Source organism: Desmodus rotundus, chromosome 1 (genome assembly GCF_022682495.2).
Source record: "Desmodus rotundus isolate HL8 chromosome 1, HLdesRot8A.1, whole genome shotgun sequence".
In the NCBI taxonomy this organism is placed as follows: domain Eukaryota; kingdom Metazoa; phylum Chordata; class Mammalia; order Chiroptera; family Phyllostomidae; genus Desmodus; species Desmodus rotundus.
The window spans coordinates 51,753,994-51,771,868 of NC_071387.1; the positions used below are offsets into that span (position 1 = coordinate 51,753,994).

Consider the following 17,875-nt stretch of genomic DNA (forward strand, 5'->3'; position numbering starts at 1 on the left):
CCATGGACCACAGCCAACCCTTCCAATGCTCAAACCATTGACTGAACAACTTCTAGGCAGTAACAGAATAAGCACGGCGCATACAGCCTTTGCAGCCCATCACAACTCTAACTCTGGATTTTATTAGAGAAGAAAAATTCCAAACCATCTCAAGGGCTGCAGAAGAGATCTCTTTATGGATTTTGTACCTTAGATTTGCATCTAATTCAGATAATTAGTAGTTTAATTATGGCAGGAAAATTCTGCAGAGACAGCTCCACATAAGACAGAACTCTACATCTGCTGTGCAGTGAACCTTGCTTTCAACCAAAGGGCTGCCTGTATTTCAATAATGAGAATTCTTGCTCATGAGCACCCCTGTTTCACTCTGCCTGGTCTTCTGGCAGAGGACAAGTAAACCCATCACCAATCTTTGAACCACTCTTCTCCCAGTTCTCCAACTCCTGTCCTCCTGTATTATGGGAAAATACAATGTGTGTTGATCACTCTGAGTTTACCTCATCTTCAAAGGCTGCCAATAGACTCAGACTAGGTCACTCAGCTCTACACCCGTAGGCTCACCATTCATTCATCAGACATCTACTAAGCATCTGCTGTTTACCCATTTTGCCAAGCGCTGCTAGGTTCAAGGAACACAAAGATGAATGCAGCCTACTCCTGTCTGGTACGGAGAAAGACGCATGTGAGAAAGCAGTACAACAGCATGTGCAGGGGCAACGTTAGGGTTATACAGAGCGCACATTTAGAGTACGAAGGAGGATGCTTTACTCTACCGAAGGTTCTGGAAAGATCTGAGGTGTCCTGGGTAGTGAAAATTGAAAGGGGAATCAGTGAGGCACCATCTGAATGACGGGCGGGGCAGGAGCTCCAGGAAGAGGGATCCATGTGAAAAAAGGCAGCCAAGAAGGACAGAGCCAGTCCTAGCAGGAAGACAGGAAAGTTCTGTGGGAGCGTGATGTGTGCTTTAAAGGGGGAGGTAGGAGTGTGGCTGAGACATGAACATGGCAAGAGCAAAAACTGGAGAAAGTGGCAGATGCTTGATCATAGATGGTCTCGTACAGAAGGCTAAGAACTACTAAGACTTGATCCTGAAGCAAACAGGGATCATGAAAAAGTTTTAAACACTATAATTTTTGCATAGTCACATTCCAGCAGCAGCATTCTGGTGACGGACCCTAGGTCGGAGGGCACAAGATCAGAGGTAGCAGAGCAGATGCGGGTGGTTCCCAACCAACATCAGACCCTTCCTCTTTTCTACCAGAACCTCAATTTTATTGAGAATTTACCCTCCTCCATGTGGTTATCCACCTCCAGTCCTAACAAGGGGATCGGATTGGTCTAGGGCAATCATAGATGGTTCCATTCTTCTGGCCAGTGATGGCTTTACACTTGGGTGTGTGACACAGTGCTGCTAACGAGACCTGAAGGGAAGTCTGCAGGTGGGCCACTGGCAAAGATTTCCTCCCTTCTGATACAGATACAGAGAGAAGATGCCTCTTCTTTCCTGAACATGGTTAAATTTGGACTTGATGCTCAGAGTAATTGGATTATAACACCTCCTTGTCACACTGTCTCCAACTGTGTTAGCTAATTTGAGTGGGAATTTTCTCCTACTTGAAGCCAAAGATATCTTAACTGTTGTAAGTGGAGAAACTAATTGGAAAACTTTTGCAATATTCTAGGAAAGATACAGTAAGAAAGAGAACTAAGAATTAGTGTGGAACAGAGGGAAATGGAAAAGTAAAGATGCTGAGTTAGCAGATGCTAAAGAATTTGAAGACTGGAAAGGAAAGAAAGTCTAGACTGTCCACCACCCCCCACCCCCGACCCAGGTTCCTGGCTTGGATGATGTTTATACTACATCATCCACAGGGGGTGCATTCTAGGACCCTCTGAACATATGGATGCCTCTAATAATACTGAACCATATATATATTTGTGTGTGTGTGTTTTTCCTATACATACATACTTATGATAAAATTTAATCTACATATTAGGTACAATTATGTAATTAACAACAAAACCAAAATAGAACAGTTATAACAATATACTGTAATAAAATATGTGAATTAATTTGGGGCCATTGTTAAGTGAAATAAGGATTACTTGAACACAAGCACTGTGGTATCGTGACATTCGGATAACCTAGACAGTCACTAAGTGACTTAACAGGCGGGAACATACACTGCAGGGATGTGCTGGACAAAGGGGTGAGTGAAATCGTGGGCAGGACAGAGCAGAATGGCACGGGATTTTATCATGCTGGTCAGAACACAGTGCAATTTACAACGTATGAACTCTTTATTTCTGGAACTTTCCATTAATGTTTTTGGACCCCAGTTGACTGTGTGTGACTGAAGCCTCAGAAAGCAAAACCGTGGAGAAGGGGCGACTACTGCACATGCATTCAGTTTTTGTGTCGCGCCACAATGGAACACTTGCCTTGCTCTCTGGCCAGAGTGGCGCTAGAAATCGCCTGTGCTGACCTTTCAAGACTGGAGCTGAGTTTCATTGCTGCCCCGGCTGCTGCTACGGTCACTACTGTCCAAGGAGTCTGCTGCAGGGCCTTCCTCTAGTTCCTCATGGCACAAAAAAACAGTGCTCACCTCGCCCATGCCACGTGCATTTTGTGCCTCGCCCCCTACCACAGAGTTCCTTGGTGCTGCTGTGGCCACGCTACAGAACCCATGTGGCACTCGTGCGTGTGCACCCTAGAGCAGCAAGGGAGCCAACACCTTGGACCAAGGGGAAGTGGCAGCCAAAGGATGACTTGTTCTCCTTTCTTCCCCTGGACGAACTATCTGAAGATGGAGTGGCTTCATATGGCCTTTTTGTAGATGTTCTGTGACATGGAACAGTTTTCACAAATGCGGCCGGTTCGGTGATTGCCGTGCCGACACGTACTGTCCCTTCCTTCCCTGCCTCGTGCCCCTTTCCCTTTCTCCTGTTTTTATCTGTGATTTAGGGAACCTAGAAATGGTGGCAGCTATATACAATTCACCATATTGATTGACAGCTTTCTGGGATTCTGTCTTTTCCGGGTTTCCAGAACTTCTACCCCACCACTCTGAAGCTGAGTGATGGTGTTGATGCCTCAGACTGAGGAAAGTAAATGAAAAGAGGATTTGGGTGCAAGCTCTGAGTTCCCTGGAACGCAATTCCTGGTTCATTGCCAGAAAAAAAACAGGCTCTAGTGTAGTACTTTGAACTGCTTATTCTTTGATTGTTTTGTCCAATTTAACCATTCTCACTGACTTTATCTTCTTTATCTACATACGTTCTTATCCTGGCAAGCAATATTAAAAAAAAAGTCATCTACTTCAAAAGTTAGTTGTATAGAGCCTTCTTTATAGCCTTTGCAAAGTCAGTAGTTGATCCTGCACAGTGCTGTCTCAGAAGCAATGTGAAAGGTTCAGAAATGCAACCCTAGGAACTTTCTAAAATGCCTCGCATTTAGGGGGTAGCCAATGTACCAGGCAGAAGTTACGAGTAAGTTACCCAATAAACCCTGTCAGTGAAATATTAATCCTTCAACCCCCTCTCGTGTTCCTGGTTCTCTCCCATGCACAGATGATGAGCTGAGAATATCACCTTAGCAATCTGTCCCTTCTTTAATGATTTTGCAAAAGTGCCATCTGTTATGATAGTCATTAGTGCCATTTAACAAATACTTCTGGTTCTCCTTATGGGTACAGAGTAGAATTGCACTCCCTTGCCCCTTTGAAATTAGCAGTGGTCACATGTCTTGTTTTAGCCCATGTAAAATGGTCATTAGTGACATGGGTCACTTTCAGGAGGAACATTTGCCCCTCTCTCCTTGTCTCTGCAACAGGAACTAGTATGTGTCACAAGGACGCTGTTCCTTCAGCCTGGATCCTGGAGTGAGAATGAGAGCACAGCCCTTTGCTAACCCACAAGAGATGTGGACCGTAGGCAAGGAATAAAGATCTGCTGGTTTAGATCACTGAAATCTAAGGGCTGATTGTTACAGCAGCATAACCTAGTTTATCCCAACAAGCCCAGGTCAGCCACATCCATGCAGTGCCAACGACTTCCGATTCAGGTTCCCCAGCTGGGCCCACAGCATCCTGACGCCGTCCTGAGACTCTTCGTATGGCAGCTCACTGAACTCTTCCAGCCACCAAGTGTTAAGTGTTCTTATCTCAACTTAAAAATAACTTCAAAAAGATTAAGGTCACGTGTCATCAACTTGAAAGCCGCAGATTGGGATTTTCAGTACAGATATCTTGACTAGAAATTCATGTATTGCTTTAAAGCCTCAGTTCTCTCTTTCCCAAATACCCTAAAAGCAGTCTATGATCATTGTTTATTCAATCTTCTTGGCTCTCCTTGAAAGCTGCACTTCGTTTTCATACCAAATGAAATCATTTTTCTCTGCCAACTCTGTTATCTTCCTCCAGTACACTTTCAGGAGCAGAGTCTATTCAAGTTCAGGAGAACCCTGGCACAGACATGCCATCTGCTTCATATTCACAACCAGGAAATACATGTAGAGGCCCTCTTAGGGCTAAGAAGCCAAAGAGATCAGTTAAAACAAATTCATTTCCTATCTCTCTCTCTTCAACCTCTATTACAGAGAATTAATCCCAGGGGTGAGTTCTTATGATACAGGTCCTAACATGAGCCCTGTCCTCTGTCCTGGGTTTAACTGTGTCCTCCAAAATTCATGTCTTCCCAGAACCTGTGAATATGAATTTATTTGGAAACAGGGTCTTTTATGGATATATGAAGTTAAGATATCATATTGGATTATGGTGGACCCTAAATCCAATATGACTGGTGTCATCATAAGGAGAGAGAAAGTCATACACAGAGACACAGACACATGGGAAGAATGCCATGTGACAACGGATGCAGAGATTGAAGTGATGCATCTACAAGTCAAGGAACACCAAGGACTCCTAGCAACCAAAGATGGTAAGAGAGGCAAGGAAGGACCTTCCCTAGAGCCTTCAGAGGCTGCCGCCACCTTGATTTCTGACTCTGGCCTCCAGACCTGTGGGACGACACACTTCAGCTCTATACTACGCAGGTTGCGGTAGTTTGTTATGGCAGTCCTACGAAACTAAAGCAGCTTCCCAAACCCAAATCACATGGAAAATGAAACCATAAAAACACACATGCACACAGATATACTCATTTTTTTTCAATAAATAAATAGTCCTCCCTCAGTATCTGTGGGGGATTGGTTCCAGGACCACCTGCAGATACCAAAATCCATGAATATTCAAGTTCCTTATATAAAATGATGTAGAACAATGCATACAGTTGGCCCTCTGCATACAAAAATTCCCAACTATGGATGCAAAACCCAGTGATACAGATGGCTGGCTACATAAGATCTGCATATAAGGGGACCTGGCAATGCAAATTTGTGCTGTTCAAGAGTCAAGTATATACAGACATATTTCTGCAGGAGACTGTTTTTCATTATCATGAATCCCACCCCATACACATTCCAAAAATCACATAGATAAATAAAATACCAGTTTGATTATCATAATGGCTTTCTGTTGCTCCCCAAATCACCCTGCAGTATAGGCTTTGACACAAACAGACCTGAGTTTGCATATAGATCTACCACTCAGTAGATGTGAACAGTAAAGCGAGTTAATTAAAATGATGTAGATCTGGTCGCTTTACTAATAATGCTAGACCATCAAGCACATGTAATTTTTTGTACCACTCTGCATTTGACCCCTCCCTACGTTTGGGGAATGTCCGCCTGCGAGGCAGCAGCAGCCTCCAGCTGGGGAAGCTGAGGTGCCTGACGCTTCCTTCCAGCACCCTCACAGCTAAAGCACAGGCATGACTGAGGCTCTGCCAACAAGATGCACGTTGTACGAGAAGCTCAGAGAGTGAGGACTGGGGCAGCGCAGAATTCACTCGGGTGAGGTCACAGCTACCGCCAGATTGCAGCACACCAGAGGGAGGTGCTGAGACAGAGGGAGGTGCTGAGGCCAGCGCCCGAGGCAGCACTGGGACGGCGGTGCACCAGGCAGCACTGCTGCCTTCCTGAGGTCAATTCTGCAGCATGAGTTTAGAAATTCTTTCTGCTTTGGCAGCTTCTAAGCCTAGTTCCTCAGTGTTCCTCTATCCTTTTAGGAAATTTTTTTTTTTTCCTTTTAAATCTTTTTAAAAAATCAAATTAGCAGAGTTGGTTTCTAAACCAGCTGTCTAACACGCGAAGATTAAATGAGATTAACGGAGATAGGAAATGCAAAGGACCTAAGCAAGAGTGGAGAGTAGTTTCTTTTCTTCCCTCTTCCCTACACAGCTCTGAACTAGGGTTCTGTCACCAGATTAACTGTTGGGAACCGCCCTGCCTGGTTTCAGAAGCTGTAGTCCCCTATGGCTGAGGCTGAGTAAAAAGACCTTGGGACCATAAGCCATTAAGGAGACAAAGCTTATCTCTCTGGTAGGGGCAACGCCTCTGTCCCCTTTTACTTCACCCTGGTTGGCCCCCAGCAGATGACTTGTTAGCCAATGACAGGTAAGATTCCTCAAAGAAGAGGCGACCTAAGACAGGCACGGTCACAAAGGGGCCCTCAGGGAAGGACTTGGGGGGGGCTATAGACAAAGGGGGTGATAGACCCTCGCCCCTCGGCTTTGACATAGTCTGAGTCCTCATTCTGTAGGCAAGAAGTCTCCTAATCTCTTGGCTGCCTTACTTCCCAGTCCCTGATTTAAGCCTGACACAATGCCTTAATCCTGAAACAATGCCCGAAGGTGGGTGCGGCCCTGTGTTGGAGAGGGCGGTTCCCCAGGGATCAGGCCTCAGAAAGAATGCGTAAAATCCTATGGAACCTACTTTGCTAACACCCTCAATTTAAATGATAAAGGTCCAAACATGAAATGAGTTTGTTCCCCAAAGTTTTATAACCCTTAGCTAACTGACCCTGACTCAGAATAAGCCCTCATAGTTCTTTGTTTGTTATCTATTGTTTGATCATTACTGCCTGACAATGATTGAGCTTTATGTATATGCCCTGTATTCCTATGCAAATTAAACCCAATAAAAGCCTATTGAGGAACAATAGGCTCCTGGCCCTTCTCCTTTGAGAGATCTGCCACCTTTCCTCCCCAAACAGATCATGTCTTGGTAGACTTATTCTCATCGGTGGCAGATGGGGGGGAGGAAGGTCTCTGCCAGTGGAGCCCCCCTACAGTTAACAATGATGCTTAGGAGTGAGAAGTGGAGAATTCAAAGAATGGAAAGAAGGGATAAAGAGAATGTGGCATATCACACCATAAAATATTATTCTGCCTTACAAAAGGAGATCCTGCCACTTGTGACACCATGGACGAGCCTGGAGGACATTATCGAAGTGAAATAAGCCAGACACAAAGGACAAAAACAACAGGATTCCACCTAGATGAGGTACTTAAAATAGTCAAACTCACAGAAGCAGAGAGTAGAACGTGGCTTCCAGGGACTGGGGGAAGGGGGAGACAGGAAAGTATTAGTCACAGGGTACAAAGTTTCCATTAGGCAAGATGAATAATGTAATTCTTAATTCCTAGAGATCTATGGCAGAGTATAGTTCCTAGAGTTAACAATACTGTATTGCATACTTAATCTCCTAAGAAGGTATATCTTATGTTGTTTTTATCACATAATAATAATAATAATAAAAATAATAATAATAATAATAATAATAAATGGCAGGAGGAAACTTTTGGGAGTGATGGATAAGAATGTGGTGGTGATTTCGCAGATGTATACTTGTCTCCAAACTCATTGAGTTGTGTACATTAAATATGTAGACCTTTTTGAATGTCATTCATACTTCATTAAAGAGGTTAAAAAAATGTAAGGAAGCAAAAGCTACTTCATCACGTGCAGACAGGACTACATGGAAGGTCTGTGCTGCAGCCTTTATTCCCGCCAATGATTAAGGTCAGGCCCCATTGGTGTGCCAGGTTAACCCAAAGTGTGCAGTGTTTTAAAGTGGGAGGAGAATTTCACAGCAGGATTAGAATGAACTCAATGGCCTTTGACCAAACCGATGGCAGTTAAGTCCAAAAGAAGCTCACATTGGGAGAGCCTTAAGCCCAGGCTCTGCAAATCTGAATATCAGCTGACAATCTGAACAGGTTGCTTTGCATGTTTGTTGCTGTTATTTGTTTTATTTGAAGGCTTCAAATCCCTGAACCCCTCCTGCCTAAGCCAACATTTGGATGCACTAAGCAGGTGTTGCGACTGGGGATTCTCTCCTCTGAAAACACTGACTTAAAAAAAAAACAACAAAAAAACAAAGCAAAACCAAAAACTAACTCCCAGCTCCTGCTTATTTTCACAAGTTTCCAGCAACTGGTGCCCTGACAAATGAAGTGTCAAAACATTTCCAGATTAAAGCCCTACAGCTCACACAGCCCCACACCCTCAGCAGGACAGACCTCCCTTGCTTGTACCCAGCACACACTTGGAGAAACTAAAAATAGCCAGATGGCAATTAACAGAAACTCTGAGGAGGGGAATGGGATGGGTTCCAGCAGGGTCAGTTTCTTGAATGGATTCCAAATGGAATTCTCAGCCAGCAGTGGTCTGTCCAACAAAGGGTTTTCATTAATACTGCATGGAAAAGGCAGAATGCAAAAATCAAAATTTGAAAGGTTTAAAATGGTAGCAGGGGTGGAAACTACAGCACCACGTCCAAATCAGCAGTAATAATAATACTTGCTGCTATGTACTGAACTTGTATTCGAGCACTTCATATGCACAGAATCAACTTGACCTTGCAAGGACTCTAGGAAGTAGCTGCTTCAATAGATAAGGAAATTGAAGCCCAGAGATGGTAGACAACCTGCGCAAGATTGCAAGGCAAACAGGGTAAAGGTCTAAGGCAGGTGCATGGAAAGTAGCAAAGCTGGAGCTTCAACTCAGCATCCCGGCTCCGGAACTAATGAACATAACCACTGGGCAATGCTGCCTCATGCATACACAAGGAGGTTTAAGAAACCACAATGTTTTCACCCCATCCTTAAACCCAAAGAAACCAAAGTCTCCCTTGGTAATTTTAGCCAGCTTTCCCACAGTACCATTCAGAAGTTATGTGTGTGGGCTCTAATGTAAGACTAACTGGATTCAAATCCTGGCCTTTCATTTACTAGTTGTACTAAATCAAGTACCTAAGTTATCAACATTCCCAGGCCACAGTTCCCTCATCTTTAAAACAGTAAAAATATTAGTAATGCAGCTGTAATGAAGATGAAAGGAAACTGGTATAGGCTGAATGTTTGTGCCCTCCAAAATTCTAATCCCCAATGTGATGGTATTTGAAGATGTGGCCTTTGGGAGGTAATTAGGTCTCAGGAGTGGAGCCCTTGTGATGGGATCAGTACCCTTATAAAAAGAGACAGGAAAGAGCTTGCTTCCTCTATCCCTCAGCCCTGTGAAGATGCAGCAATAAGGCTGCAATCCATGAGCCGGAAACAGACACCAGTTCCACAGGCACATTGATCGTGGACTATGAGAAATAAATGTTGTTTACAGCACCCAGTCCGTACTATTTTTGTTATATCAGCCTGAATTGACTAAGACAGAAACAATGTATGGAAAGCTCTTAGCATGGTGCTTGCATATACTGAGTTTCTCAATAAATAATAGCCACTGGTATTAATCATTCCCTTCTAGGTCAGCAGTCTCAATGGGAAAGAATACAGGGGTTTAGTGAAAAGATAGTGTCCTCCATGGACACTATCCACGGACACAGGTTATTCAGAATGGTCTTTAGTATAATTAAGCTAACAAAAAAGGATTTTTAAGGATCTGGAGTTGTGGTAGATTTGGAGTTAGGGTGACCAGCCATCCTGGTTTGTCTGGGGCTGAGGGGATTCCAGAGACACTAAAACCAGGACAATGTGCCCTTCCAGTTTTCAGAGGGGAGGGGACATTGACACCCAGGAGTGGGAAGTATGGAAGTAAGAACAGCCATCACCTCTTCCTTCTTTCCTCATGACAGAGGTGACCCATCTGACTGAGACACAGGGCTAAGCCTGTCTAGCCCGGTGCTCAGTAGTGGCCAGCCTGCCCACTCCCTACTCAAGCATGAACTCTGGAGTCCCCTGTGTGGAGGCTTGCTGGGCAGGGTCTGGACTAGTCTGGGGAGACCAGCTGTTTAGTGGGTAGAAAATTTTATTTTGGAGGAAAAACAAAGTAAGGATCTCTATTTGGACACAGGTCCAAACACTGTATTCTGAACAGCATTTCCAACAATAAAGCTGGCATTATGATTTCTACCTGACATCTGTGTCTACTTCTAAATCAGTTCAGAACTCAGAGGGAGAAAGGGATATAATTAATTATCAACCATGTGATTAATCATCACCTTCATAAACCCCAGCAGATGGGTGCCTGTTTTATTTCACAGGCAGATAAGCCCATTTCAGACTGGCAGAAAAGGGGTATTTTATAGAATCAAACAAGGTTAGAGCTGGAAGTGGACTTAAGGAAGACCTGGTCCAATATCTTCATTTATGGAGATGAAAAGATACACAAATAAAGTGGTCAAGTAACACAGTGCGTGTGAAATTCTGAGAAAGAGTCACCTAATGCAAATTAGTATGATCAGTAGTTTGGGGAGCCATCTTTAAAAGCTATAACCAAAATTAAAATCAGATTATAAATAATATAGAAAATATATTATAGATAATAGAAAATACATTATAGATTCAAACTAAACAAATTCAGAAGGAGGGAAGTTTCTGTAAATAAAAATATTACCTCCTGAAATCATCCTTAAGCCATGGATTAATAGCTCAGGTTGAATTTTTATTTTTTAATTGGCAAGAAACCTGTCTTAGGTCAATTAGACTGCTTACTAACAATCTTGAGTAACAGGGAAGGTATCAAAAGAAACAAGTTTTTCTCCTCTCTCCTCATTAGGAAATGTTACCTTCCTTAACTGTTCAACAGACATAAGCCCCCTGGCAAAGCAAGGGTCCTGGCACCTCCAGACAAATGACAAGACATATAAGACCCTTTAGCCAAATACGGCCATTTTTGTCTTGCCTTTGTCTCTTACTGTCACCCTCACCCCACCTAAGTACCCAGATTTGTCTTCTAGGAAATGTCCCGTCCTGGGTAAGTTGTAGAGAGCCACTTCACCCTGTCTTTCCCACTGAGTACAGCTGCAAAACCTGGTGAGAACACATGAAGCAGTTACCTAAAGACTGAAAAGTGAACAGTAGCAGGTAGATTGGGAAAGAAGACCAGAATAGGAAATACTACTGAATCATATCCCCTGACGCCCAACTCAGGGCCTGGACTCCACACACCAAAAACAGGCACCAGTGTGCAGACAAGAGAGCTCCGGGAGATGCCTTCTAGTTCTGGCTCCAACATCCAGAAAGGGAAACCCTAATGCTCAGACAGAGTGTGGAAACGCCCGGGTTTTTTTTCCTCCCCACCCATGCTTTCCTCCCCTTCCCCTGCCCTTTCCTCCTCGATGTCCCAGCCCCCAGCAATACTGTGGTAGTCACATCAGTCTTCAGGAGCCAAAATTACTAGAGAGGGCAACCTTCGTCTGCAGCCAATGCTGCCATCATTCCCAAAGGCTGGGACTAACCCCCATTGCTTTTATTCTCTCTTTGTCCCCTCTCTCTCTTTTTGGCCAATATGTAAGCAAACTCACAGAAGTGCATGGCAGAGTGAGCTCTTTGGCCCAGAGACTGAAAAGTGTCCCCAGGGAACCAAAAAATACCAGGGAGATCATGGAGAGGAAGGAAGTTCCTCCACCCCATAAAGGGTTTGTTGCGGGGGGGGTTTGTATCCATAAATTCCTTGGTTTATCCGCAACTTATACATGCATGGCTTTTTCCCAGTGAGCAAACCAGAACTGAGAACTCTGCCTAGGTGCCGGACTGACCACTGGGTGATGTGCACATGGGACAGACGCAAACAGCACTGCTAAGGCTTTGAAAACTGAGCTGAGGTAAGAACCAGGGGCCTCAGAAGACCAACGAGTGGCACGGAACTCACAACCTGAACCCAATCGGGTTGAATGAATACTTAAAGAAAAATATCAACATCATCCATAGGCTTTAATCAAGACCTCGAGTCCCACAACATAATATTGAAAATCTGCAGAATGCAATCTAAAATTTCTTGGCACGTTAATAATCAGGAAAATCTCAATTCCCTGGAAAAGATCGTCAACTGAAACCAACACAGCAGTGACACAGACATTAGAATTATCTGACAAAAACATTTAAGCAACTATTATAAAAAGAAAAAAAAGCTCCAACTAGCAATCATGAACACTGCTGAAATCAATGGAAAAGTAGAAAAGTGTCAGTCAAGAAACACGTGACACAAAGAAGAGCCAAACGGAAACTTGGAATTGAAAAGTACAATAATCAAAATAAAAAAATTTCTGATGGGCTTAATAGTAGAATGGAGATGGCAGAGGAAAGAAAGCTGCAGGCAAATCAACCGGAGGCCCATTGGTCACGACTTTTCACTCATCATCTCTGCTTTACTCAGCTAGTGCAGCATCACAAACCCATCACAATGAAGTGGCTTAAACTGGAAACAATTTACTATTTCTCCCCATTCTGGTCTCGCTTGGACCAATTCATGTTTCTGCATTTGGCTGGAGGGGTGGTTGGGCTGGGAGGCCCAAGATGGCCTTACTCATAGGTCTGGCGCTGGTGCTGGCCATTGCCTGGACGGCCGCAGTCCTCCTTGTGCCCTCTCAGCCTCGGGAGGCTGGCCGGGGCTTCCTCACAGAAGGGTGGTCTCAGTGTTCCAAGTGGGCGAGACTGGAAGCCACAAGGCTCATTAAAGGCCTAGGCTGAAATTCACCCAATGTCACCTCTGTCATATTCTACTGATTAAAGTTCATCGCAAGAACAGCACAGAGATAGGGGGGAAATTAGACTATTTCTTGATGAAAGCAGCAGCTACACAACTTTGCAAATGGACGTGGACACAGGGAGGCATGAGTCATTTGCATCAGTATTTCAATGCTCCACACACCCTTCCTGGGGAATTAATACTGCAGTCCCAAAGGCCACAGATCTACAATTCCTATGGCAGTGGACTAGGGTGTGAGGATCAGAGAAATGTAGCGTTTTGCCCAAGACCACACACGGGGAAAGTATGAAACTAAATTCCATGACTGCTGATTCCACTGAACAATACTCTAATCTTTAAGATGAACTGCATAGTATTTTGAACACTTGGTCTGCTTAACAGGTAGAAGAATAATGAACAACACTTATATAACGTGCTCACAATCATTCTTCATTCAGATCCATTTTGTGAAGGAAATAAATGCAGGGACTTGTGAAATCTATGAAAAAAATGAAGTAAAGTGATAAACTAAGAGCTAGTCCTTATGTAGCAATAAAGCTCTTAGCCTGTTCTGTGCGCCCAAGCACAGTGCATACAGTCTCCAGGGTTTCACTCAAAGCTTAATTCCTTGACTGAGGGAAAATTCACATAGCATGCAATTAGCCATGAACCATTTTAAAGGGCACAGTTCAGTGGTGTTTGGCACATTCACTACGTTGTGCATCCATCATCTCTATCAAGTTCAAGACATTTTCGTCACCCCAGAAGGTAGCCCTGTACCCACTCTGCAGCCACTCCCGATTTCTCCATCCCCAAACCTCTGGGAACCACTAGTCTGCTGTCTCTCTATGGGTTTGCTTATTCTGGATGTTTCCTATAGATGGAATCATCCGAGCTTTTGTAACTGGTTTCTTCACTTAGCATGTTTTCACGGTGCGTCCGCGTTGAAGCGTGTATCAGCGTTACGTTCCTTTTTTATGGGTAGTGGGAATAAAAGTAACATTCATAACACTCTGTTGTATGGCAATACCATGTTTTATTTTTCTATTTATAAGTTGATGAGCATGTGGGCTATCTCCACTTTGGGGCTATTGTGAGTGGTGTTGCTTAACATTCATGTACAAACAGTTGTTTGCATACCTGCTTTCAATTTGGGGGGGTATATAGTTAGGAGTGGAATTTATGGGTCATATGGGAATTCTATGAAAGCTTAATTTTGATTCTAGTTTTTGACACAAGACTTCTTAACACAGTAAATAACCACTAATAAGAGATTGATCACCTGCTGTCATTGTTACCTTATCTCTAAAGTCAGTGTGGTTCTGGAGGATGGCTCTGTGGTAGGTGGCTGTCCTCACAAAATCTTGCATCATGTTCTGCTGCTGGGAAATGCAGCCATAAAACTGAAAGGAAAAGAGAACAGAGAGAGAGAGTGAACAACCCACAGGGCAGCACCTTCAAGAGCACCTGGTTCTTACAGCCACCCTGGGCCAGGCGAGCTTAGCCTGACCCCCAGGGAAGCTGAGGCTCTGACAGAGGCGGTGACCGTCCTTGCTGGCCCTATTTCTGAGGCTTAGAACTCTAAGTAGATTCCAGGCTTCTGCCAGCCACTCCAGACAACAGTCTGAGGCCTAGATTTTGACCAGGTAAGTGCATGCGTGCCCTTCCCAAAGCCGACGTTATGGAAGATCACAGATCAAAAATAGAGATAAGAGAAAGGGGCTAGGGCCAAAATGGATGGTGCCAATGAGTCCCATCAGCCGAGAGAGAAAAACAGCTCTTGGAAAGAACTGCTGGTTGAGGGTGGGGTGGGCCCCAAGGTAGTGATGGTGATAACCCCATGAGGCCAGCGGGGTCGGGGAAGTGGTGCACCCAGGTCCATGAGCAGTGACAGCGAGTATGTCTTCTTTGTAACTGCCATCATTTGTTAGTTTCTATTGCCAGGCACCACTCTAAGTGCTTCACATACATCCTAACCTCAGATTAAATCATCACAACAATCGGATGAATTATGTTCCTTGGCTGAGGAAACTGAGGCTCAAAAACATCCAGAAACTTGCCCAAGTCCTGACAACTCGGTAGGTGACAGAGTGGGTCTTCTAATCCAGGTGACGGTACTGTCACTGCCCAGGGGCTATACTTTCAGAACCACTGCAATGCAGTATCAATCATCTCCTCTCCACCCACCACGCTGCTTAGGTGTATTCACAGGTGTGCGTCACCTTGAACAAGTCAATTCCGCTTGGGGCAACTCCCCTGACCTGGAAGTATTGTGTGGCAGATGCCTCTTCTGTCCTCTGGCTAAACACTGAGTATTTCTTTTTTTCATCCCGGCATCTCTTCAAGGTTTTTGAAAATGCGCTGAATTCTGCAAGGAGAAAGAAGGAAATATGTGTCTACACCTTGGAAACCACAGAACTCACCACTGCACTCTACAAAATTCCAACTGAGAAAATATTGGAAGATTATAACAGCACGTTCATCTCTGAACACACGCATGGTAAGGAATGGCAAGGTGGAAATGGCTACTACTCCAGGGTGTGACACCCTTATTTACACTTGTCAGACATATTTCCATCCACAAATGTCAAGAGAGCATAATGGAACATAGACAGCGACGGGCTCACAGAATTCTCCCCGCCACTGTGCTCCCAGAGCTTCCAGGCTTATTCTCAGTATGTGCCCTGGGGAAGGCGATTACTGATAACACAAAAAAGGATGTATATGTGAATACAAAATATATGTGAATGTAAATGAACATGTATATGAAATCTCATTCTATTACATAGTGACGGGGTTGTTATTTTTCCACAGTATTCTCTAGGCATATAGAGGAAAGTTAAAATAGCTGGGATATGTGAATACAAGGGGATACTTTCTATTTCAGGAAAAAATGTAAAAGTGAAGGCTCAAAAAAAACTCAGAAGTGATGTTACTAATAGATAACACAGCATGTACAGTTGTCAAATTTGGTGACTTCTGCCATAAAAATGTCTCTCAAATCCTGCCCTGTGGCACTCCCTGCCTGTGGCCTCTTCTGTCTCCACCTGGAGTTGTGACCAGGTCCCACAGCCCACACTGGGTCCCTGATGCCCAGCACTCTCTGCTCACCGTGAGCAACCCTCCACGCATCTGTCGTGCTGAGGCACTGACACAGTCCCATAGCAACCTGGTCCTGGCCTGGCTTCTGGACTTGGAATCCATTTAGGTTACCTTTTGACATCAAATTCCTAATTATCCTCCAAGATGCAGTTCAACCAGCATTTCCTCGTTCCACGGGCAGAATTAGTTGCTATAAAACAGTGGGCCTCCACACTTGGCTATGAATCAGAATCACCTGGGAAGAATTTTCAAAATCTGGATGCTGAGCCTTCATCCCACATCTGTTAATTCAATGCTGTGGCAGTGGGACAAGGCATGTCTGTTTCATCGAAAGCCCCCAGAGTCAGTCTCCGTGTTGGCGAGGGATGGCAACCTTCGCTCTGATCTCATCCTCTCAGCTTACCATTGGCTTTCATATTTTCCTGAATTTCTCAATCTTAAAAATGCCCACCTATCTGTATCACACTTCTAGGGCATGATTTAGGGGCTCCAGCCTTACTTATCTTATTTATCTCTTCAAAACATGGTGCTTACAGAGCAGCCACCCAATAAAAGGTCTAAAATGTAAATTTGGAGAAATGACTAATGAATTTGGTGAAACTGTTTCCAGTTGGTGAGGCAGCCCTGTGAAGCTCTGGAGCTATTCCATGTGGGGGCAGTTAAAACACACCTTTTTGGAGAATAACTAAGTAAACATACCTAACACAGCTCCTTTTGCTCAAGGGAATGCCATCTACACTAAAGAAACTTGGAGATGCATAAAGGGAGGGAATCTTGGTGGAAATATAAATCAGGATTAGATAAAACGTATTCCGAACAATCAATGTTTCACTACATTATACAGCTCATTCCAATTTATAAACCCTTATTTAGCTAGTGTCCCCATATGGATGGATCTCTCTTTCACAAAAATAGAATGGTTCTTTATATTTATCTCCATTATGAAATTTTCTGTCAGTTCTTTACCTTTTACAATTATGTCCTTATAAAGGAAAGAATGTAAATAATGATTTAAAAATAATTATAAAACCAACACATGAAAAATATTAAAAAGTTACAAAATTCAACAAATAAAAAAAGAAAAGAAAAATCCTACTACTAATCCTACTACGAAGCTACTAATTATTATTAACATTTCGGTATGTTCTTTTGAGGTGTGATATGTGTGTGTGTAAAGATTTCTCTTCTTTATAAAATTGCATATTATTTTACAACCATATCTTTTTATTTAAATTCTATGAATAACTTTCCAAGTCATTGAGTTGTCTCTCCTTGACCTCATTGTTAACGGATGTACGTTTTAATGCCAGACTCCCAGGAACAGAGAATGGAAGAGCGGTCGCCAGGAGCCGGGCCAGGGGAAGGAGGGAGACGGTGGTAAAGGCATGCACACGTTCAGCTCTGAGACGAGTGAGGTCTGTCTGAGATGCTAACACATAACATGGTGACTGTAGGTGCTAAAACTGTACTATAACTGATGTTTGCTAAGAGAGAACTTAGATGTTTTCACCAAAAAAGAAAATAAAATAAAGTTAAATAAAATAAAATTCTCAGACATACTAGAAAAACAATATTGGATAACATTAAGCAGCTCTGGTGTCCCAACACCTTTCCAACTCCCTCTGAGCACCCAGAGGCCGCCTGCAGGGCTCTGCCACCGGTCAGTGAGCCCTTTGACTCACTGTTTGGGTTTCAAAGCCTATAGTAAATTCACTTGTTCAACCAATAGTCCTTTTTTCTTAATGAATTTATTGGGGTGACATTGGTTAATAAAATTATATAGGTTTGAGGGGTACAATTCCATGATACATCATCTGTATATTATAACATGTGTTCACCACCCCAAGTCAAGTCTCCTTCCATCACCATTATCCACCCATTTAACCTCTCCTACCTCCCCCCACCCCTCTTTCCCTCCGGAAATCACAATAAGGAAAGTGTCTATGTCTGTGT

General features: G+C 43.6%; 1 protein-coding gene across 3 annotated transcripts in view; it reads right to left on the reverse strand.

Annotated features, from left to right (window-relative positions):
• The window catches only part of LOC112299563 (histone-arginine methyltransferase CARM1), a 217,924-nt gene that overhangs the window by 91,403 nt on the left and 108,646 nt on the right, over nucleotides 1–17,875 (reverse strand). For all 3 annotated transcript variants that reach the window (XM_053924192.1, XM_053924197.1, XM_053924200.1), the window contains exons 3-4: nucleotides 15,082–15,188; nucleotides 14,119–14,223 (exon numbers count right to left, since the gene is read on the reverse strand). In XM_053924192.1, the coding sequence (XP_053780167.1) occupies nucleotides 14,119–14,223; nucleotides 15,082–15,188 (212 nt within the window). The remainder of the gene's footprint in view (nucleotides 1–14,118; nucleotides 14,224–15,081; nucleotides 15,189–17,875) is intronic.